The sequence below is a fragment of the Prunus avium genome, chromosome 2 (genome assembly GCF_965620075.1).
Source record: "Prunus avium chromosome 2, drPruAviu1.hap1.1, whole genome shotgun sequence".
Classification (NCBI taxonomy): Eukaryota; Viridiplantae; Streptophyta; class Magnoliopsida; order Rosales; family Rosaceae; genus Prunus; species Prunus avium.
This window is the reverse complement of record NC_142285.1, coordinates 36,344,421-36,367,850: the sequence shown is the minus strand read 5'-3', so window position 1 is coordinate 36,367,850 and position 23,430 is coordinate 36,344,421. Positions and strand designations below refer to the sequence as shown.

The 23,430-nt window shown below is 36.1% G+C and overlaps 3 protein-coding genes across 5 annotated transcripts; all 3 read left to right on the top strand.

Moving 5' to 3' along the window:
• The first annotated feature begins 1,092 nt into the window (after positions 1-1,092).
• On the top strand, positions 1,093-2,918 carry LOC110757674 (NAC domain-containing protein 43). The gene is made up of 3 exons (XM_021959370.2): positions 1,093-1,418; positions 1,560-1,837; positions 2,012-2,918. The coding sequence occupies exons 1-3, from the start codon at positions 1,232-1,234 to the stop codon at positions 2,735-2,737; spliced, it is 1,191 nt and encodes a 396-aa protein (XP_021815062.1). The 5' UTR covers positions 1,093-1,231; the 3' UTR covers positions 2,738-2,918.
• A 10,830-nt stretch (positions 2,919-13,748) lies between these two features.
• On the top strand, positions 13,749-16,592 carry IQD17 (IQ-domain 17). Of its 2 annotated transcripts, none has more exons than XM_021959379.2 (5): positions 13,749-14,227; positions 14,344-14,628; positions 14,753-14,998; positions 15,248-15,385; positions 15,485-16,592. In XM_021959379.2, exons 1-5 carry the CDS (start codon positions 14,141-14,143, stop codon positions 16,319-16,321), a joined length of 1,593 nt encoding a protein of 530 aa, XP_021815071.1. In that variant the 5' UTR covers positions 13,749-14,140; the 3' UTR covers positions 16,322-16,592. The 2 variants fall into 2 exon arrangements, with proteins under 2 accessions (XP_021815071.1, XP_021815070.1); XM_021959378.2 differs by having other exon boundaries at positions 13,752-14,227; positions 15,245-15,385.
• Positions 16,593-20,596: 4,004 nt separating this feature from the next.
• Positions 20,597-23,351, top strand: LOC110757668 (L-gulonolactone oxidase 2-like). Of its 2 annotated transcripts, XM_021959364.2 has the most exons (4): positions 20,597-21,331; positions 21,594-21,849; positions 22,188-22,289; positions 22,449-23,351. In XM_021959364.2, exons 1-4 carry the CDS (start codon positions 20,603-20,605, stop codon positions 23,174-23,176), a joined length of 1,815 nt encoding a protein of 604 aa, XP_021815056.2. In that variant the 5' UTR covers positions 20,597-20,602; the 3' UTR covers positions 23,177-23,351. The 2 variants fall into 2 exon arrangements, with proteins under 2 accessions (XP_021815056.2, XP_088104127.1); XM_088248001.1 differs by lacking the exon at positions 22,188-22,289.
• The last annotated feature ends 79 nt before the right edge of the window (positions 23,352-23,430 follow it).

The following is a 23,430-nucleotide window of genomic DNA, read 5'->3' as shown; positions in this document are numbered from 1 at the left end:
GGATGTTTAATTATCAATTATATATGGACAGAATATATAAAAGGTCGTCCGATGAGAGTACGTACATGCATTAGAAAACAAAAAAATAATAATTATATATCCTTAGAAAATATTGCAACGTTATTTTAATTATTTGTTTAATTTTGTGCATCGATCCTTTTTAGAGGCATGCAAGTCCATCGGTCTACCAATCGGTCTGCAGTGTTAGATAGACATTTACCTTTATGCGCCACCAACAAAAGAAAAAACGAAGAAAAAAAAGCTGAGCCATGGTTATGGGTTTAAGTACTTGAGCTGTACTTCATTATTTCCGCACCATATTTAGCACTTGAATTAGTACGTATATTGACGTAGTATTCATAAAATAATGTTCTCTTATCGTAATTATATTTGTGAAGAAAATAGTTTACAGAATTCACAAACATTACAGCAAATTAGGAGATTATATTATAGGACAGACAGATACAATAATTTTATGCTCTTCAAGGGAAGACAAGTTTTATGGAAATTAAAGCTTTTTTTTCTTTTCACAAATTGCAAAAGGTTTTTGCCTCATGTGCAGAGTGCTATAGCTAAAGAAAGGTAGCTTTAGCCTCTAGAGACTAGAGATATTCAAAAGGGGCTTTCTCTAGAAGGCCAGTGTCATCTCTTTATGTCACATTTTCATCTCTTCTCATCTAACGGGCCATGAAAGAGCTTTCCCTACGTACCCCACCATCTGTTTTTTTGTCGCGGTGGTTGCACAAAGCAGACAGAGAGAGAGAGAGAATGAGAGCGTGGTCCATGGTTGTTTAAGAGGTGGTTTTCTAAGGAGATTTTAAGGTCGAGGGTCATAGTTATGGATGTGAGCTTGCGCCCTTACACTACTAGTTTCACACAGGGTCCTCTCTGTGGGACCCTTTTATTGATACTGGACCCCACGACTCTCTACATCTTTGTAATGTAAGGTGGGTGGCCCTTCTCGGAGAAACAGTAAAAATAAATAAAAACTCAATCTTGTGTAAACACATGTCCCATGAGAACCAAAAGCTAGAATCCATTCATGTATCTTTTGCCCTTTTCGTCCTACAACACATATATATAGTCCTTCTCCTACATACTTGTTTGCGTACACAACCATTTGTTATTTGCTCCTCTCTCATTAGTCCTCTCTCTCTCTCTCTCTCTCTCTTGTACCTTCTTCACCACTAGTACTTCATTAATTTTGATCAGAAATCTTTCACTAATCAAAATGGCGCCTGAGAACATGAGTATATCTGTAAATGGGCAATCCCAAGTCCCTCCTGGATTTAGATTTCATCCAACAGAAGAGGAGCTCTTGCAATACTACTTGAAGAAGAAGGTTTCAAATCAGAGTATTGATCTGGATGTTATCCGAGATGTTGATCTCAATAAGCTTGAGCCATGGGATATACAAGGTACATAAAAAGACCATTTTCTATTTTCTATTTTCTATTGTTTGGTCCTTGTCTAGTAATGAAGTTTGGATTTTGGAACCAATTAATTATTCCTATATGACCCATTATAAGTTTTCAAATTCCTTTGTTTTTTCCTTTCAGAGAAGTGTAAAATAGGAACCACACCGCAAAATGATTGGTATTTCTTCAGCCATAAGGACAAGAAGTACCCCACCGGAACACGAACAAATCGTGCAACTGCCGCCGGATTCTGGAAGGCCACTGGCCGTGATAAGGTGATAAGCAGTAACTGCAGGCGGATCGGTATGAGGAAGACACTTGTGTTCTACAAAGGCCGAGCTCCCCATGGCCAAAAGTCCGATTGGATAATGCATGAATATAGACTTGATGACAACAACACTAGCAATTGCATCACTAATGTAAGCCACTTTGTGTACTTCAATAATCACACCATTCTTAATTATGTTCTATTTTGAACAACATAGTGATTATGTTTTCAAGGAAATATTCTTTTGTCAGATTGTGTTTTTGCCTGAATGTGCGGTTCAAATTTAAATACAAACATATGCTTAAGTATGTTTTATTTATTTTAGGTGCCAATGATTGTGGGAGAGGCAGCGCAAGAGGAGGGATGGGTGGTTTGCCGAATCTTCAAGAAGAAAAACCTCCATAAAATTAGTCCGGGCAGCACAATCATGAGCGCCACCACTTCATCCTTGACAACAGAAACAAGAAGTGCCCAATCCCTGTTTGATTCATGCCCTGAGGGAGCTTTGGAGCAAATGCTTCAATACATTGGAAGGACCTGCAAAGAAGAAGAGAATGAAGCCAACAACATGAGCACAAGATTCAACCTCCAACCCATCAACAATCACAATGGCTACAATGAGAGGTTCTTGAAGCTTCCAAGCCTAGACAGCCCAAACTCCACCAGCAGCCAAGACTGCTACCAACCCAATATTCATGAGGAGATGATGGGCGCAGAGAATAATATTGATGAGGATTTTCAGCACCAAATGGACTCAGGGCTCACCAACTGGGCAGCCCTCGATCGCTTTGTGGCCTCACAACTGAATGGCCAAGCCGAGACCTCTAGACAATTGGCTTGCTTCAGTGACCCTTACGATTGCAATGATGATCATCATGAGCTCCAATTACCAACAACTCTACGATCAATATCTTCATCTTCATCCAACAAATCCTACCATGCCACCCAAGACTACAACAACAGCGAGATCAACCTCTGGAGCTTTGCTCGGCAATCATCATCTCTGTCGTCCTCCGACGCGCTGTGCCACGTGTCGAACGGTCCTATATAACGGAACAACCCAATATCATATAAGAATGTTATCTAGTCCATCAAAGTCAGAGGAATATAATTACAAGCACAGTAATATATGTTAGACAAATAAAGGTTAATTATTAGTTAACAAGTTTTTATAGATGGGTTGGCATTGTCAAGTACCATTATCTTAGGTTAATCACCATGTTTACTATTAATTTTTTTTTTCACTGTTCATGTCTAGAAGAATATGTGTATATATTGGCAAAGTGTGTGAGCTTGTTGAGTGGAGTTCTACTAGCACTCATATCTCTTTATAATTCCAAATGCAATTATAATTCTAACTTTTGCATCTTCTAAGGTCGAGATATTCAAGTTGGTGATGGACCATATACATATATATCATCATCATCATCATCAATTTATTATCTTTGAGATCACGTGGCTTGTCGGTTTGTTTGAGGAAGGTGCCGAGCCCATGGCTCAACCAATTAATCATCTCATCTCATCACACTCAAAACTCAAGGCTGCATGTACATGATCACAACTCCTACCCACACAGAGAGAGAGAGAGAGAGAGAGAGAGAGAGAGAGAGAGAGAGAGAGGGCAAAAGGTTGCCCTACTTTTCAAGAAGTCAAAAGGGAATGGAATCATATAGAGAGACGCGCGTAAGCTTTGCATATTTGTCTCGTCATCCGAGGGAAGAAAAAAAAAAAGAATTGGTAATGAAAATAGGTTGACAAGAGGACTGTGTATAGTGGGTATAAGTGCACGATAGTTTGTTTAATTTTGACTATTTCCCTTTGATGCATGACACCAATATTGTGGCGTTGTCTTGGGTTATTGTCGTATTCTATGCCGATCATTGCTATGAAAAATGTACGTCAATCCTTGCAAGTAAACTTATATATGTGCATTCCTTTTGTTTGCATATGCTGTTTTGAGATTGATATACGATGTTAGGTCCTAGTTTTTAGCTTATGCTCTTGGATTTTGAAGAATTTGATCCATTTTTGCTCAAATGATGTTACCGTCACACTCAAATATATTTTTATTTGATCACGACTCAACTTGATAAAAAAAGATTTAAAAAAATTAGCAAGTTCGCCAGGGTAATCCTTATTTGAAATTAAGACCCAAATTAACATGAATAACAAATAAGTCAAACACGAATAACTATTTTACTAGACAAATACAAAGAAAAATTGACCATTTCCTCATAGATAGACCATAAGCAAGTTGCCTTGTTTGAATGCCCTCCATCATACATGCATATGCATGCATGTCCAATGAGGCACACACGTGTGGAGGATTGGTAGTGTCTAGTGTGGCATGTGATTAAAATGGGCAAAAGCCAAAAGATAAGATAAGTAAAGAAAGGGTGACGCATAAAAAAGGAAACTGGGGGGCAACAGGTAGCGGGATTCTAGGCCATGCCACCAACCATGGGATACCTTGGAGTACCTTTATCTATTATACTTACTAAACTCGATAACGACCTCCCACGTACAAACTACAAACTTACTTTTCTCCTTCTCACTGTACGTCTTTCCTTATGTTTTAAAACCTCAAGGAGTTTGATGAAAAAACCGAAAATTTTAGGAGATATTAGTGTAAATTACTCAAATTTGAACCTTATAGGAACTCTATATGGTACTAAGCCATTTATGTGTCTTACCATGCAATGTATAAAGTGTAAAATATTGTGGTAAATCATTATAAATAAATGATTATGGTGTGTTTAATCTTCTTTCATTAATTACTACATATTTTATACACTCGCAGTGTTTGTCAACTCGTCATATAATCAACTTAAATCAATTAGACCCATCATGCAATGCATTTCCTTCCAATTTTTTTTGTGATAAAGTAATAGATAATTGACTAAATAAACATCCTCCAAAGTTTCAAGAAAAATTTCCAAGTTTTTCTTACAATTTCCGTGGTTTTTATTCAAGTTTTATCAATATCGATAATATCCCGATATTTCTATTGAAATTTCCGTGGTTTTGGACTACTTATATTTCTGAAACCATCGATATTTTAGACCTTACTCATAATCAATTCAGTTGAAAGTTTTTTTTTTGTTAGAAGCGATTGAAGTTTTTATAACTCATAAACACTTTTAAACTTGGCCTACTTGTGGAAGAAATGAAGGAGACGAACAGTTTAAGGGCTGTAGACCCAATGACTAGGGTCTGCCGCTCGAGCAAAAGCAAGTGACACTCGAGTGACAAAATGTAAAAATCCAAGCGCTCGAGCAGACTCAAGGCGCACTTAAGGGCAGAGCTACATTGGGACCAATGTAGTCCTAGGCCCCCACTGAGTTTTTATTATAAATATAAAAAAGTAGTATTTTGTTAGGATAATCCATATTAATTAACATATTTATTTTACCACGTGGGGCCCTACCCTGCCAAACCTACGTTTCCTCCAAGACTACGCCTTCTTTTGCAAACTCATTTCCAAAAGTTGACTATTATTATTATATTACCTTGTAACACAAATATTACATTTGTACACAAATTGCTAAAAAGTAAAGAGATTTTAATCTATTTTTCTATTTTCTTGGGGGGACAAACTTTCTCATTGTTTGTGAGTTTTTCTCTCAAACTCAATATTATATTATCAAGTTTTAAAATTAGGTTAATTCATAGATGAATGATTGCTTAGTTGCATATATTGAGAAAAACATTTTTAATAGTATAGATGACATGGTTGTTATGCAACGATTTCAAAATATGAAGACTTGTCAAGGACAATTATGAATTGTAATGACTTTTTTTTTTTTTTTTGGTTGTTGTCAAAATTATGATTGTAATGAATAGACAATATTATTTTTGATGTTTTGGTATGTCTTGAGTTTGAATTTTTTATTGTTTATATTTTGTGAGATGCCTTCACACACATAAAATCATGGCTTTGCCACTAGACGCCCTCAAGCGTAAGTCACGAGGTCTCGGATCATACTCGTTTTAGGATGGTTTTTCCTTGAGTTTGGGGAGTTTTAGATTTCCTATTCCTTTGTATTATTGTACTAAAGTCTTATATGCTATACATAGGCATATTAGTGCTGATTTTCATGAGAAAGAGAAAATAAGGGCATCAAATTGGGTTTGAGCAATAGTGAGAGAAAAGAGAGCGGGTTTCTTGTGAGAGCTAAGGGGTTTCTTCATAATAACCAAATTAAAGTTGTTCTAACATACTAGTGAATTTCTCGGGTGGATCACTAAAAGGACGTAGGCACAATGCCGAACCTCTATAAATTCTTATGTTCTATGTGTGTGTTTGTTTCACTTTGGGTGTGTGATTATTTTATTCTCGTGTGATTTGGGTGTATTAATTAGAAAAGGGAAGACGGTGACCATTGCTTACTTTTTTTGTAGTGGGGTCATATTAATTAGACCCAACTGGGGATGGTTGGATAGGATTATGGGACTAATTAATCCCACAAAAGAATATGGGGCACAATTAAGTAGAGATTTCATGTCCAAATCTCTGCTAGTTAAGACACTTATCCCATATATTCGTATCCCAACTGCTCCATAAACTAATGCTTAGTTTTACTTGTCTCTTCCATTGTCTGTCCCTATAGCTTTATGCCGTACTTTAAAACCTAAAAGGTAACCAATCAAACATGACAGAGAAAATGAAATATAATCATATTATGACCAGCAGCTTCGAACAGACAAAGGTACAGCAAAAAGGAAGGATTAATTTGGGGGGACAAAGAACATGGCATTTATATATATCGTCAAGTCGTCATCTCAGCCTGCAGATAAATTATTACTCATGATCATCATTAATTTCATAACTCGCCTATAGAGAGAGCCTTGTACCTTGTTTGTGGGACGTTATTCATAATCATGTGTCCTCCACAAAGGATATATTCCTTGAAAGGGAACCTAAAACTGAACCGTCCTAGTCATTGGATTAAGTTCATATATTTATAAATTGTCAATTGTATTAAGTATTACCTTCTGTTTAATAAATTCCGCGCTTAAGTTACTAAATAAGGGAATTGTCAATTTCTCCTTTTAAATTCACTGACTTTTAGCTAAATTCCGAGTTATTTTCTCTTATCCAAACAAAGGGTTAAGATGCTGTAAAATTAAGATTTGAGAATTAGATAAAACATGATATAAACATCTCATGCATATCCATTGATTTATTGTGCATCTCAATCATTCATTTATGATTTAACTTGCGAATTAGATATTAATGAATTTTTGAATTCATATAAACCAAATGGGACCATGCAAGATTTAGTTTCTTCATGGATCATGATATCGTTAGATTAGTAAGGAACAATTCATGTGCACATCTCATACATTTCCATTGATTTATTGTGCATCTCAATCATTCATTTATGATTTAACGTGAGCATTAGATTTTTTAAACGTAAAAGCATTAGCAACAATAGAATTCAAGGAAATAATCAAGAAGAAAATCTTTCCCCTTTTTGTTGTTGTTGTTGAATATGGGATTGCCAAACTTGTATATCATTTATTTTTATTTTTATTAAATTGACAAACTATCAAGCTGACTTTTAGTTCCAAAATCAATGATAACTATAAGGATGCCCTTATTTTCTATTCTTTTTCAAGGATAAGGAAATTCGTAATTCAACGATCGGAACCGTTCAAATTTTAGATCTCTTTCAATGATTATTTGTGCAAAAAATCAGTTATAGATGTGATACATATGTGTACTTGGTTATAGCATCATCGACTATATATGTAAATGCAGTTTTGTGTGCATGCATGTTAAGTCATGAGTTTATGCAAGATTAATCAGAATTGTTGTCACAATTGACATTACGTTTTCCATTTCTTGTATTGTATATGTCAAGCAAAAATAATTTATTGAAAAGTCAAATTCAGAAACTCCTTTAGGAGATTCTTCTCCTTGCATATAAATTTTGAATTCGTTTCACTTCGCGCTAGCTGCATCCAAAACAATGACTGATAGATTCTTTCGTACAAAAACGACAGGGAAAATGCAGCAAATTCTTTCTCCGTGTTTATCTTGATCTCTTGACAATAATCAGATTTCGGGTGATATTTTTCCATCAACTTTTTCATCAAGACAGGCCAACCATAGAAAGAAGGCCTACATACGTACCTTTTTATCCCTAGGCCAATCCATAGACGGCCTACCATAACAATTTCATTGGCCTCTTTTTGCTGATCAAGTACTCTAACACATGCATTAGAAGCTCATCGCCAATAGAAAACTTGTCACATTTTCTTCTTCGTATATTGTGAAGATATCAAATACATCACAAATAGGTAATAGGTATAGAAGAAAACCCAAAACTTGACACAAAAAAGTATAAAATTAATGCGTATAAGATCTAGTGGAGACAACTATTCCTACACCAAGAACTATTGATACAGTAACTCAAAATTAACCAGATTATTAACTGGGGTTAGGGGATTCGCCGACATGCCCCACACAATAACAACTGGCTTGGCTATTAGTTATGGTTGATGCCATCATGCTCTCCAGGTATAAAATGGTTGTTGGGCAAGACTTTGGAGCGAGCCTCCATTGCTGTCGAGCTCATCCATGATCATTTTCCGAACTTATCATCATAATGAAATGGGACAACTAATGTAATGTCAAACAAACACCAGAAGAAAAAAAAAAGAATTTTACTGAGGAAGAATCACGGTAGGTGAAGTGGGGCAGTCAAATGGAGCCAAGGTGTTACGTCTAGATCGAAATAGAAGCACATACAATAAATATAATTTGTAGATTGATCATGAATTGAGAGGTCAGCTCTAGAAAGCCAATTCACTTTTTGAAAAACAAGGCCATATGTATGAGAATCAAATCACAAAGTTTGATGGGATTTTTATGGTGGGAAACTATATAAAGCCTTCAATTTTCTTGGATGGATTATTTATTTAATATATCTAACATTTTCTATTCTGTTCATATATTTTTTTAATGAGTGTTGCTATTTGGACCGCATTTAATTATTACATTGTTGATCACCTATCTAATACAAGTGAGTCTCACATACATCTTACCTTGGTAGAGTCCACTTCTATTAGAGGATGGTCAACAATGCCGTCAATAAAAGTGGTACAAATAACATTATTGTTTTTTAATAAACTTAAAAATTTAGAGACATGTATATATTCTCCCTTCACGAAGGGTCAGTTTGGCATTGTTGTGCTATAAAAATAATTGTTGTTAGATTTGCTATGAGAGAAAACAGTTTGGCGTGTGGTAAACTTTTTGTTAAAAATGTTGTTGGTACAATAATCAATTTCTAAGTGGTCGTTGTGAAAGTGTTGTGAGTTATGTATAATGACTAAAAAGGGCATTATGTTGAAATGACATTTCTATTAAATATGTTGAAATATGTTTCCATCACACCCTAACAATTATTTTAATTATAAAATAAATAAAGTGTTATGTTGAAAATTCAATATTTGTATCCATATGCTCTAAACTATTGTTTCAAGTTGAATCCAATATATTCCATTAAAAATAAATATTCTGTCAAAGAAACAAAAACAAGAACAAAAAATAAAAGTAAAAATAAAAACCAACATCAACAACTATTGAAGTTAAAACCCTAGAAATTAAAAAGAGAGTGAAGAATGAAACTTATAGTTAAAACCCTAGAAATTAAAGAGAAAGAGGGAATAATGAAATTGAGAAGAAATAAACATAATATGTCTCTTACCCGAGTCTTGTGGCTTCTCAGGAGTGTGCTTCAATTGATTCAACCAAAAAAAAAAAAGGAAAAATATAAGAAACTCAAGAGAAGGAGAACTATGTGAAAGAGATGGTGTGAAGAAGTAAAAGGATGCAAAGGAGAAGACGCCCAAAGAGAAGAGATTGCGTGAAATAGATTGGGGTATTTTCAGAAGTTCGTAAATTTCATTAAACGCACACACCTCTTCGAAACTGATTCCCGCATAATCAGAAAATAAAAGTACCTCATTAGCTACTTTCCCTTATAGCTTTCTCTCACAGTAATTTTTAACAATAAGTGATTTTCTCATAGTTTACTAAACGGGTTAAGCTTCCTAAATTTTTTTAAAAATCAATTATCACTTCAAATAAACAGTACCAAACAAACACTAACTTGGAGACCACAAGAAAACATGAGGTGTAGTTGGAAAGAGGGGACATGCAGCCATGGCCTACAACAATCTACACGTGATTTGTAAGAGATTCCTTTTGAACTTTATGAGCTGATTAATCTTTAAGAAATTCATAAATTTATCATCAGGTCATCAAAAGCGAGAGCGACTCCAGTATTTATTTCGCGATCATTTGCAGTTTTTCAATCTTCTGTGATATATTCCTTTTTTTAATTTTTTATTCTTCTTCTTTCTTTCTATTCTTTCTTTCTTCCCCCACTTTTTTGTTATAATATAATGCTTTTGTTTTTTTTATATCAGATTTTCTCATTTTTCATGAAGCAAATACTATAAACGAGTAATGGTTTTGATTTAGGATCATAATCTTCATAATGGTTGAATTCACTTTGACATTAATGGGTGGTGAGGTGACCTATATAATTCATATGCATGCATGGGCCGCCTGGGGTGGTGCAAGTGGTGCCACCGCACAGGGCCCCCGATTTTTGAGGGCTTTCAAAATTTTGTTTTCTTTGTATTATATTATATTATATTAATATTATAACGATAGCATATATACTCTAGCGTGCTACATATTGATACAAAAAGTGTTTGTATTTGAGTTGGCTTTCTAGCTCATGTAACTAGATACAAGGGCCTGGCTTTGAGTCTCATTGAAACCATATATGGTTTTTTTTTTAATGCAATAACAATAAAATTTAAATACTTTTTTTTTTAAAAACAGTAACATAACCAACAGCAACGTATATCCCCCAAAACGCTTTCTCCTCCCTCCTCTCCAGCATGCTAATTCATCATAAATTAGCACGATAGAGTATATACATGATTGTTATAATTATAATGATCGTATTTTTTTTTATAATTTGATTTCTGATTGTCATTACATGCTAATTTATGATGAATTTTAGTCATAAAAAATTGTTTTATGACATTAGGTTATGAAATTTTTTTAAAAGTATTTTCATGTTTAAGTTTCCACATAGGACCCTCAAAATCTCAAAAACGACTCTACATAAAGATGGGAGTTTTTAACAGAATTTGTGTTGCTACTGATAAAGGGAAACATTTTTTCTTCTAATCAGAAAGGATAAGGATTTCGGAATACAAACAAAAACTAGAATACAAAGAATGTTTGGTGCTTGTTTAATCTATGGATGGAAACTAGCTTTCAAATTTTGTTTTATTAAGTGCATGTATCTATATCTGTACTATGAGAATTTGGCCACAGAGGGAGAGAGAGAGAGAGAGAGAGAGAGAGGACATGTGAGTGCTACATATTATATGTTGTTGTTAATCACTCAATTGACCTACTGTTTGACCTAATCATTCTAAATTCAAAGGGTAGTCCAACCAACCTCCAAACACAGAGGAGACTATTTGGTCGTGCCACTTTTTTTGTTTTTGTTTTTGTTTTTGTTTTTGTTTTTCTGGTTTGGAGTTGGAGACCAAGGCAAGCCTCTCATGGGCTAAAATTGCTAGGCCCAAGTAATAGGGTGGATCTTCAGGGCTTTTTAAGCACTAGCTTTTAATTCTTTTCTTTTTCTTTTTGGGCCTAGACTGCCTTCAGCTCATGACTAGCCAAATTGGGTTTCTTCATGAAAAGGTTTGGTAATTGGATACAATACAACTGATAGTCTGATATTGAAAGTGCTTGGAAGATTTCCTTACATTGTACCAACTAGAGTTCAAGAGAATATTCTTTGAGCTTGGATGTTTATTTTTTCTCTGAATTTGAATCCACTATTTCAAATTTTCAATCTAACAAAGAGAAATAAATGGTTTTACAAATTTCAAGGTTACACATGGATATATATAGTATTACACCGTCATCGTCAAGAAACTTGATCCCAATGCCTTCGAGAGTTTTGCGAATTTCAGGTCGAGATGGAAACCCTAGGTAAGCTCTGGCACCCAATTGTCGTTTGAGTTTCTTGAAAAAAATTTGTTTTTAAGAATTCAACCAAACAAATGTTTGAATCTTAAAAAATGAATTTTAGAACACTTTGGTTTTAAGAAAAATACAAACTTTTGTGTTTCCTATCCAAGTAGGATACCAAAAGCCCCTTATTTTCTTTCTTAAATTGAACCGACTATTTCAAATTTTCAATGTTACAGAGAGAAATAAATGGTTTTGGGAGAGTTGATTTGCAAAACTGTAATAGCTTCTTTCTACAACGGATGTCAAGATTGTTTATTTGTATGTTGTTCCACATGGTTTTATTACCGGAAACTCTGGTCTTGCTTGTGTTTTAAGAAATCTTTTTAAAGAGAAATGAGACTTTCAATTTTATTGCCAGATGCCTTTACCTGCAAGCAATCTAGCTGACTTCCCTATTATGCAAATTTCGTGACCTTCCTTTATAATATCATGTCAAGTGGTCCATCCTGTGGGAAAAAAAGGCACCGAAATGTCTCCTCATTGCCGAGGAGTTGTGGTTTAAGCTCACATTTTTGTTGGTGGTCTTCAAGAAGAAAAACTCATTCCATTTCTAAGTGAATCTTTACTTACAGTTTCATTCTGTTATTATTTTTTTTAACCGATGACCAAAGAATTCAAGAAGATTATTGTCCTCTCTGAGGTACTGTCAAGCTTCTTCAACAGGGGCAGGGGGCAATCAGAGAAGCAACAACAAGAAATTTCTCATGCTGCAGTTGAACCAAAAACAGAAAAAAGAATCAAGATGGAACCAGATCTATAAATGCAATAGGTTCAATCCCTTTGAACCAAAAACAAAAAAGGAAACAAGAACTCTAAACCAATGGTTTATTCTCCAAAATCTTTGTACTATTTTGTGATGGTTCTGATGATATCATTCTGACTAGATGCATTACATAAAAGGATAAAGAAAAATTAAATTTGGTATTTACAAGTTACAGCTGTAGGGTCCATATATAATCAATCACCAACGAGAATCAGAATGCCAATCTGACACAACCCAATAATTCCATGTCATACTGGCTTTTCCCTGTCACAGAAAGAAGCTGATGGAAAATTTACTGCATATAATCCTCATGGGGTCTCTCTTTTTTACATTAATGCAAAGTCCCACTTATTTTTCTCCAAATTTTTCAGCTTGCTCAAGTAACAAGTTTGATATGAGCAGAAAACTTGTAAAGCTAAACACCAACCATAAATTCGTCCCAAAAAAAACACCAACTATAAATTCTTCACAAATTCACAATAATAGATAAATACTCAAGGTATTGTCCAATGATCACAAAAGCAAAACCCTTGTGTAACAAATCCTACCATTTATCTGCAATAATTTTTATCCTCTCTGTACAAAACTAATATGAAGAAGGAGTACAGGACAGACACTAGATCCATATGCCTACTATAAAATTTGGGTTGCTGGAACAATGAGGTCACAAAACAGGAACAGGGGAATCAAAATCAGACAGTTTGACGGTCTTCCAAGAGTTGAAGACTCTGAAGAAGACCATGTGTTTCATTAAGCTCTATAGCCAAATACAGTCAAAACCCAGTACACCTACAGCCACAAGTGTACCAAGAGTTGAAGACTCAGAAGATGCAGTTTCCAGCTTTACTAAAAAAGATGCTCAATGTTAATGCAATTTTTAAGTGGGGAGTGTGAGGGACCACCGTAGTCCATCAACCACATTATAACACCTCCTCTCTACCTGCTGGCTGCTGCCACTGATACCACCACGTGACAGCATGAGAGGTTCATGCCCCAGTTGTTTATTTTTTAAAAGAGAAAAAGCCAGAGAGCCTCTTCTATTCTATTTCTATCCACAAAAATTGAGAAAAAAAGGAAAATTATTGGCTTAAAAGTTAAAAGCATTACTGTTGGTTCTTGTGCACCTAAACGTGCTCTCTCTTTCTTTCTTTTTCTCTCGGTCTTCAACATCCTCGATATCACAGTCACAGTATACAATTACAAACACAACCCACACAGTCATTTTCTGGGCACATTTTGTCACGTCCTCTATATAAAATTTTAGATTTTTATAAAGTTTTATGGACGTACTTTCTGACACCACCCATTACCGTCCTTCAGTGCCCCCAAAAAGACCAAAGTTTTAACCTTTCAGAGAAAAAAGCCTTCAAATTTAATACCCTTGACATATAATATTTGATTGAATCTTAAGCTTAGCTGAGCAAGTCACATTCCTCTCTCTCTCTCTCTCTCTCTCTCACTTTCGTTTTCTGTCTTTTAGAGTTAAAAGAGGTGGCACTTTCGTACAAGCCACGGTCACCCACACATCGCATTATCTGGCACTTTGTGCTCTTTCCTAGCCTCATACTTGCTGTAAATGCAGCTGCGTTTTAGTTTTACTGTATTATCTGATGGGGAAGAAGGGAGGCACTTCGTCATGGTTGACTGCTGTCAAAAGGGCTTTCAGATCTCCCACTAAAGACGATGAAGATCAAAAGGTATTTTCTTAAAAATCCAAAATCTTTCAGTTTCTTTGTTCTTTTATCCCTGTTTTTGTTACTGGGCAGATGAAGGAGATGGTAAAATTTACTTCTGTTTTCTGGGTTTTGTGCAGAAAAGAGAGAAGCGAAGGTGGTTCAGGAAACCCACAAATTTAAATCAACAAGAAACAGCTACACAACAAGCTCAAGCGCCAAAGGCCACAGACCATGTATCAGCAGCCAACAGTTCAGCAGCTGCAGAGCAAAAGCATGTGCTGGCTGTGGCTGTGGCCACAGCTGAGGCTGCAATGGCAACTGCCCAAGCAGCAGCCGAAGTGGCTCGGCTAACTAGGCCTTCTAATCATGCTAGAGAGCACTATTATGCCATTGTTATCCAGACTGCTTTTAGAGGATACTTGGTAGGTGCACAGCAATTAACATGTACATATGTAGATCTAAAGCTCCGTTTGGTTGCTGGGAATGTTAAAATGAAAGAAAAGGGAACTGGGTTTTGATGGTTTTGTGTTTGTGTTTGTGTTCTAGGCAAGGAGGGCACTTCGTGCGCTTAAAGGGCTTGTAAAGTTGCAAGCTTTGGTGAGAGGTCACAATGTGAGAAAGCAAGCAAAGATGACTCTCAAGTGCATGCAAGCTCTGGTTCGTGTGCAGGCTCGGGTGCTTGATCATCGCACCAGGCTCTCTCATGAAGGCAGCAGAAAGTCTGCATTTAGTGACACCAATAGCGTTTGGGAATCAAGGTATCTTCAGGACATTTCCGACAGAAGGTCCATGGTGAGTTACTTAGATTCATTCTCAAATACCAACCATTTTTTCAATCATCAACAATCAAGTACTTTTCATGCTTTTGAAGTAAGAAAGCAATTTAATTAGTGCATAATGTTAGAATAAAACTTCGTTGTGATGATTAGTCTTATAAATTGAACATCAGTGGAAATACTTGTCCTGCCCTTTGGTGCTTCCACTACCAGAACCAAATATACAGTTTCAAAATTAAAAGCATTTGGGTGTTGTTTGTAGCAGTCTAGAGAGGGAAGTAGCATAGCAGATGATTGGGATGAACGCCCTCACACAATTGAGGAGGTAAAAGCTATGTTGCAACACAGAAAAGATGCTGCAATGAAGCGTGAGAAAGCCTTGTCCCACGCCTTTTCTCAACAGGTTTATCATCCACTTCAGTCCTTGTGCTCTTTTTTTTTTTCTCAATGGTTTTATTGCATTCATGAGCTAATTGGTCTCAATTTCTCTGTATAATCAAAGATATGGAGGAACGGTAGGAGCCCATCAATCGGAAATGAGGATGAGCTTGAAGAGAGACCCAAATGGCTAGATAGATGGATGGCCCCAAAGCCAAGGGACAGCAGAGGAAGAGCCTCAACTGACCATAGAGACCCCATCAAGACAGTCGAAATCGACACCTCTCAGCCTTATTCAAGTTTAGCACCTAACTTCCGAAGATCAAGTTCAAGCCAATACCACCAACACCAACAACAAAGACCCAGTTCACCAAAACAAAGACCTAGTTCACCACTCCATAGAGATAGAGCCCACCAAAGCCAACCCTTTCATCACCAGTCCCCTGTCACACCCTCCCCATCAAAAACCCGGCCTATCCAAGTCCGGTCTGCCAGCCCTTGTTGTGTTAGAGAAGATAGAAGCTCTAATGCATCTCAAACTCCAAGCCTTAGGTCAAACTATTTCTACAGTGGTGCTATGCACCAACATAGCAGGGGTGGTGGTACAAGCACTAGTGGCAATAGTGTTGCTACATTGCCTAATTACATGGCAGCAACTGAGTCTGCCAAAGCTCGGATACGCTCTCAGAGTGCACCGCGACAAAGACCATCGACACCAGACCGGGAACGAGGAGCTGGATCAGCAAAGAAAAGGCTTTCATTCCCAGCTCCTGATCCTTACGGTGTGGCAATGGGGTATGGCGGTTATGGACATAGCTTAAGGAGCCCAAGCTTCAAGAGTGTGGCTGCATCACATTTTGGTGTGGAGCAACAGTCTAACTATTCTTCTTGTTGCACTGAGAGTCATGGTGGTGAGGTTTCCCCTTCTTCAACTAGTGACCTTAGAAGGTGGTTGAGGTGATTAATGGCTGAAATTAATGGGGGAGTGTGAGCTGTAACTTTGTCACAATGTTAGTTTGATTTGAATTGTGATTAGGATGTAGTTTTGACCATTAAATAATGATCTAGAGGCAGTTGGGATGTAATTTAGAGAGCAGTGCAGTGAGTATTTGGATAGATAGTAGGATGAATCTGATTGAAGTTTTTATTTATTTCTTTCTTCCTTTCTAATGATTGGCTTGTAGTTGAAGGTGTAAGTGTGTCATTATTAACAAACTCTGTAACTTTGGTAATTATTTTCTCACTCTCTTTGCACTGAAATTATATCAGAACTCTGTAACCTGCTTTCTGTGTTCTACTTTTTACTCAATTTCCACAAATCCACATATCCAAACTCTTAAACTTCCTAGGACAATGCATTTTGTGGGAACAATAAGTTGTTCAAATTTAGTATATATAAACTCATTCTTGTTCTACTGTGCAACGGTCATTTTTGAAGCTGAACAAAAATCATGTCATCTCAGATCCCATGAGGTTTTGCTTCTTGTTTTGAATCACTATGCATATGCTTTTCCAAGCGGTTAACAAATTAGAAAAGTGTCGTGTTTCCTGGAAGCTGCTGCCGTTGTCTTTTTTTTTTTTTTTGGTTGGTAATTGACCAAAAATAAGTGTTTATGATGTTCAGCTCTTCCTCAACTCCAGCAAAAAAGTGTGAAACAGTGCTAATTGACCAAAAATAAGTGTTTATGATGTTCAGCTCTTCCTCAACTCCAGCAAAAAAGTGTGAAACAGAATAGCACTGTCAATGTTGTGATTAGCTGAGAATAACAAAACATATCCCACTGAGAATAACAAAACAGCGATGTTTTTCTAAACTCCAAGCCCACTAAGGTGCAATGACTTATCCAAAGTCTTTTCTTTAAGACTTCACCAAAACTCCCAGTGACAATGCCCATGTGCATCTCAGTACAGCAAACAAGCCTTGCCTCTAAAAGTGACCTCTTGCTTTTTCCTACTGTATGATTATGTCTCTGCAAATGTGCTCTCAAGTTGACGACTTTACATAACACTCGTTGGAAATTGAAACTGCATGATGCCTTGATTTTTTATTTCCCACTTCAAACAAATTTATCCCAACTCTTTATATACAATATAACAGTTAAAAAAATAACAAAATAGATTTCTTTTTTCTTTTTCTTAGTTCTTGGTTGATATATTGGGTACACTTGATTGTGGAGGGAAGAATTTCAAGACATACATTCAAATTACAATTAGATAAATGCTAGAGAAGAAGAAGAAGCATTTCATTTCCTTCTAGCCTGCATTTCTTTATTTTAACTTTTTCTCTGGGTCTTAATTGTATTCATATATAGTAAGAAAAGAAAATTGAGAAGATTTGATGTAGGATATGGGTGAATTGAGTATTTGGGTAATTTAGCGGAAGCAAAAACAATGGAAAACATAAATAGAACAAAAGGGATAGGTCCGGAATCACTCCAGAGATTTGGCTTCACACCAAGTAGTCTCCAATCTCTGAAAAACAAGATTTTCTTTATATATCAACAACTCAACTCCATAAAGAATTGCATGAGGGGTATTTATAGCAAACTAAAACCTAGAGAAAATAGGATAAAAAAATCCCTTGCTAAAACAGAAATTCTAACCTAAATAAAATAGGAAACTTATAAACCCTACTAAAATATGGAAAACTTAAAAATCTTACTAAAATTTGGAAAACTTAGAGAACAAGTTAGAAACTAATCGCAAGAATATAAAAAATGCCATATTTAAAGACCAAATTAAATGACTTCCTCTTCCATCTCTTTCTTTTGTAAACCCTAATGGGTTTGACAAAGATGTCCTCATCAATTTGATGTAGGATATGGGTGAATTAAGTATTTGGGTAATTTAGTGGAAGCAAAAACAATGGAAAACAGAAAATATAACAAAAGGATAGGTCTGGAATCACTGCAGGACGGCTTCACACCAAGTAGTCTTCAATCTCTGGAAAATAAGCTTTTCTTTATATCTCAACAACTCAACTCCATAAAGAATTACATGAAAGGGGTATTTATAGCAAACTAAAACCTAGAGACAATAGGATAAAAAATCCCTTGTTAAAACAGAAATTCTAACCTAAATAAAATAGGAAACTTATAAACCCTACTAAAATCTGGAAAACTTAAAAATCTTACTAAAATCTGGAAAACTTAGAGAACAAGTTAGAAACTAATCGCAAGAATAAAAAATGCTAGATTTAAAGACCACCCAAAAATACATGAAAAATGCTGAAAATTCTCCATGTTGCACATGGAGGGATTCAAACCTCTGCCTCTATGAGAACAGCCCAGCGCCTTATCCAACTCAACTGTGTACGTGTTTGTGATTATACTTTCGGCGTGTAATATTTATAACGTCTTTAAAATGTCTGCAAGCTAATATTTATTATCTATGATAAATTTCTAAAAAGACACCAAGGGGATTCAAACCCCTCTCATTTTACTCCTTCAACATCTTAACCACCATATCACTTATGTTTTTGTGAAAATATGCTAAAATATTTATATATATACATGGTTTTGTTTTGAATTCTTTTTGCAAGAAACAAATTTTCACATGAGATGAGAATGACTACTCTTCACAATATAGTTATTCTACACATAGAGATGATGAAGATGGTGAAAATTTTGAACCACATAGGAACTCTATGTGGTACTAAGTCACTCATGTATCTTACCATGCAATGTATAAAGTGTAAAATATTGTAATAATTCATTATATATAAATGATTATGGTGTGTTTAATCTTCTTTCATTAATTACTACATATTTTATACACTTACAATGTTTGCCAACTCGCTATATAATCAACTTAAATCAGTTAAATCCATCATACAATGCATATCCTTCCAATTTTTTTGTGATAAACTAATAGATAATTGACTAAATAAACATCCTGCAAAGTTTCAATAAAAATTTCCAAGTTTTTCTTACAATTTCCATGGTTTTTATTCAATTTTTATCGATATCGATAATATCCCGATATTTCCATCGACATTTCCGTGTTTTTGGACTACCGATATTTCCGATATCATCGATATTTTAGATCTTGGTGGTGGGTAACCTATATACACACACAAAGGAGTTTTGCTAATATCAGGTCAGAGATAGAATAGGTGTTATGTACAAATATATACATATGATAATACCCTAAATTTAGAGAAAGAAACAGAAAAACCCAAAATGAAAATGTTTCTCTAAACGAGCCTTAACTTGTCAAAATAAGTTTGTTTCTCAATATGTGTGGTGTTGGAGTACAATTCATGTTAAGATAAATAAAGGTTTGCGTATGGATTCTGCAAGCAATTGGGCTTTCTATCTATGGATTAAAAATATCAAACAAGAAAAATCAGACATGGCTGGGATGGTGATTGCAAATTGTTGGGTGCATTTAGGAACCCCCAAACTCTGAGCTTTTTTAGTGACTAAGGTGCATTGAAAGCAGACATGGGTTTAGTCAAGTTGATAACAGCGGACGTGCTTCCCATTCTGCACCCGAATTCGAATCCTTCTCCCCCATAGTTTACTTTATATTATCATTTAAGGTGCATCCAAAAATGAGATAGGTATATGTATATATATGATTTATTGAAAAGGGAATACAAACTAAGTGAAGCACTTCAGTCACCGCCATTTCCACAAAGAACAATCCATTAACTGGTGCCACACTACAGAAACAACTAGTCTTTGTGCTAAGGCATAATCCACTAGCTTGAAAATGTGAGTTACTTTTGATAGAGATTAGGTTGAGTTTTGTTTAGGATTTCAACAGATGGGTGGCACAATACAAAACCAACACCTATATATGGCTTCCCTTCCTCCACTCTTTATCTATCTATTTACTTCAAAAAAATTCATTCATTTTGAAGCTACCAGTGCTTGCAAGCAACAAACACTCCTTGATTTCAAGTTAAACAAAATAAACTGACCCACATTCCCCACACCTGTCAACTTGTGATCACGAGCAGCCAACAATATCAATAATGGGAAAAAAGATAGAATGATCTAAACCCAATAAAATAGCAAATCCCATTACCAATTTTTGCAACCTAACTTTTCTAGTCTTGTTTTTTTGGTAGAAAACATAACTACTAGCTGGTCACTAATAATGCAGAATTGAAAGCATTCCAAAGCTTAAATTTTTTACATTTCTTGGAAAGTATATATATATATATTGGGAAAACACATATATATATATATATATATACACAAGTTTTATATAGCCCAAACAACTATATGTTACAATGTCACACTATCAAGAAAAAGACCCATCAACCATGTTTTTGTTATACACAAAATCAGGTATGTTGGGGCTCCTTCTCCGATTCACTTGTCTGTTCTCATTGTCATTCTATTTCTGCATTTCAACTCCTCCAGAGGAGCACATCAAGTGTTCATCATCCAGCAACACAAACTGCACCATCACAAACTCCTACGGCATCTTCCCTGATCGAACGGTGTGTAGGGCAGGCAGTGTAGCGTACCCTTCTACAGAGGAAGAACTAATATCAGTTGTGGCCAATGCAACAAAGAGCAAGACCAAAATGAAGGTGGCAACTCGTTTCTCTCATAGCATTCCAAAGCTGGTTTGCCCAGGGGGCCAAGATGGGCTGATCATAAGCACCAAGTACCTCAATCGTGTGGTGGAGATTGATGCTGAAGCAAAGACCATGACATTGGAGAGTGGGGTGACTCTTAGGCAGCTCATCAGTGAGGCTGCCAAGGTAGGGCTGGCCTTGCCTTATGCACCATATTGGTGGGGCTTGACCATTGGAGGCATGTTGGGGACTGGGGCACACGGCAGCACATTATGGGGTAAGGGGAGCTCGGTGCACGATTATGTGGTGGGGCTTAGAATTGCAAGTCCAGGAGGGCCTGAAGATGGTTATGTCAAGGTTCGGAGGCTCAATGATGGTGATAAAGATCTTAATGCAGCCAAAGTTTCACTTGGAGTTCTAGGAGTAATTTCACAGGTACTCTTTTTTATTTATTTAAATTAATAACATTTATAGTCGAGTACCATATATACTACGGCATCTAACACAAATCATTAGACTCTAGGTTATATTGTTAGACTGTAAATCAAATCACACATTCATGTTCATTTTGTGGCTATGTAGTTAAATAATTAGATTTTCACTTAAGTTTTAAGAAGTTACAATCATATTTTTATAATTTGATTTAGTTTGCAATCAAAGACAAAAGCTAAATTTTGTCCAACTTTCTCTTTGGTAGGTTACTCTAAATTTGCAACCTATGTTTAAGCGATCCATTACATATTTACGCAAGAACGATTCTGACTTGGGAGATCAAGTAGTTGGGTTTGGGAAGCAACATGAGTTTGCAGATGTGTTATGGTACCCTAGCCAGCACAAGGCAGTCTATCGGATGGATGATCGTGTCTCTTTAAATACCCCTGGCAATGGCTTCTTTGACTTCATTCCTTTCCGAGCCACATCTTCACTTGAACTTGCAATTATCAGAACCACAGGTTTGGCTAGCTTAATTATATTAATTAACTTCTTAATTAGTTCAGTTCAAGCAAATTGCATTAGCAAGAATGAGGACCGATCTTGTATGAAGGATGAATCAATTGTAAACTAGTACATTGGAGAGATGATCTATTTAACAATTGACGTCTTATGTTGTCAGATTGTGAATCAAAATTGTATGCTCGTAAATGGTTTCATGTACTCATTCAAAGTCTAACAACCCAACATGCCAAATTGTTGGCACCCTTTATTTATATAGTGCACGTTTTGCATATGCATGGCCATCATAGCTAATTAAAAGTTACATTTAAAAAAAAAATTATTGTCATTGTGATAGAGGAGAATCAAGAATCCACTAGGGATGCTGATGGGAAATGCTCTGGTGCAAAGTTGGTCACATCTGCTCTCATAAACGATGCTTATGGTTTAACAAACAATGGTATGCATTAATTCTTTCTGGTATTATTGCCTTGCTTGTCTTGCCAAATCATTCTCAACTTCATTTCTAAAGGCAAAAAAGAAAAAACTTCAAAAACATCAATCAAAATTGTACTACATATTGCATTGTTCAGTATCTAATTAATTACTGAATTTATAGGTGTGATCTTTCTTGGCTATCCTGTTATTGGATATCAGAACCGCCTTCAAGCATCCGGGACCTGCCTAGACAGTCTTGAGGATGCAAGGATAACAGCATGCGCATGGGACCCCAGGATCAAGGGCGAGTTTTTCCATCAAACAACATTCAGCATCAGCTTGTCTGTGGCTAAAAACTTCATTCAAGATGTGAAAAAGCTGGTGGAGATTGAACCCAAAGCTCTGTGTGGAGTAGATATCTACAATGGCATCCTTCTGCGCTACGTTACAGCCTCGAGCGCTTACCTTGGCAAGCAAGAAAATGCAATCGACTTCGATATCACGTACTATCGAAGCAAAGACCCCATGGCTCCTAGGCTTTACCAAGGCATACTTGAAGAAATAGAGCAGATGGCGGTGTTCAAGTATGGAGCATTGCCACATTGGGGAAAGAACAGGAACATAGCCTTTAATGGAGTGATGAAAAAGTACAAGGGCGCCAAAGAGTTCTTGAGGGTTAAAGATGTTTATGATCCAATGGGGCTTTTCTCCAGTGAATGGACAGACCAAGTCCTTGGTCTTAAGGGTGGGGTGATTCTAGTGAAAGAGGGGTGTGCACTAGAAGGGTTGTGCATTTGCTCACAGGACATCCATTGTGCCCCTAGCAAGGGATACTTGTGTAGACCCGGGAAAGTCTTTGAGGGTGCAAGGATTTGTACATTTGTGGCTAAGAACCATGCCGCTAACTAGTCTAGATCACAAATTACGTCTAAATGGACCTTCGAGCTCCTCTTCCGTCGGTTGAAATTTGAAGCTAGCTAGGGCAACTTGACATTGTCCATTCAAAAGCTCACTCACAGATATCCTACTACTACTCATGTAATCTTCGATAGTTGGACGAATTAAATACTTGGTTGGAGTAAAATTAATCTTCGATAAGACTCAATTTTTATTTGATTGTATTATTGAACATTAATTTTTGAGTTAAATATATTTTTAGTCAC

What these genes read in the sequence shown, in the direction of transcription:
- LOC110757674 (XM_021959370.2), top strand. Translation starts at nt 1,232, where the DNA reads ATGGCGCCTGAGAACATGAGTATATCTGTAAATGGGCAATCCCAAGTC. An exon ending in TGAGCCATGGGATATACAAG is followed by an intron (nt 1,419 to 1,559) that starts GTACATAAAAAG and finishes TTTTCCTTTCAG; the next exon opens with AGAAGTGTAAAATAGGAACC. An exon ending in CTAGCAATTGCATCACTAAT is followed by an intron (nt 1,838 to 2,011) that starts GTAAGCCACTTT and finishes TATTTATTTTAG; the next exon opens with GTGCCAATGATTGTGGGAGA.
- IQD17 (XM_021959378.2), top strand. Translation starts at nt 14,141, where the DNA reads ATGGGGAAGAAGGGAGGCACTTCGTCATGGTTGACTGCTGTCAAAAGG. An exon ending in AAGACGATGAAGATCAAAAG is followed by an intron (nt 14,228 to 14,343) that starts GTATTTTCTTAA and finishes GGTTTTGTGCAG; the next exon opens with AAAAGAGAGAAGCGAAGGTG. An exon ending in CCCACGCCTTTTCTCAACAG is followed by an intron (nt 15,386 to 15,484) that starts GTTTATCATCCA and finishes GTATAATCAAAG; the next exon opens with ATATGGAGGAACGGTAGGAG.
- LOC110757668 (XM_021959364.2), top strand. Translation starts at nt 20,603, where the DNA reads ATGTCACACTATCAAGAAAAAGACCCATCAACCATGTTTTTGTTATAC. An exon ending in TGCAATTATCAGAACCACAG is followed by an intron (nt 21,850 to 22,187) that starts GTTTGGCTAGCT and finishes TCATTGTGATAG; the next exon opens with AGGAGAATCAAGAATCCACT. An exon ending in TTATGGTTTAACAAACAATG is followed by an intron (nt 22,290 to 22,448) that starts GTATGCATTAAT and finishes CTGAATTTATAG; the next exon opens with GTGTGATCTTTCTTGGCTAT.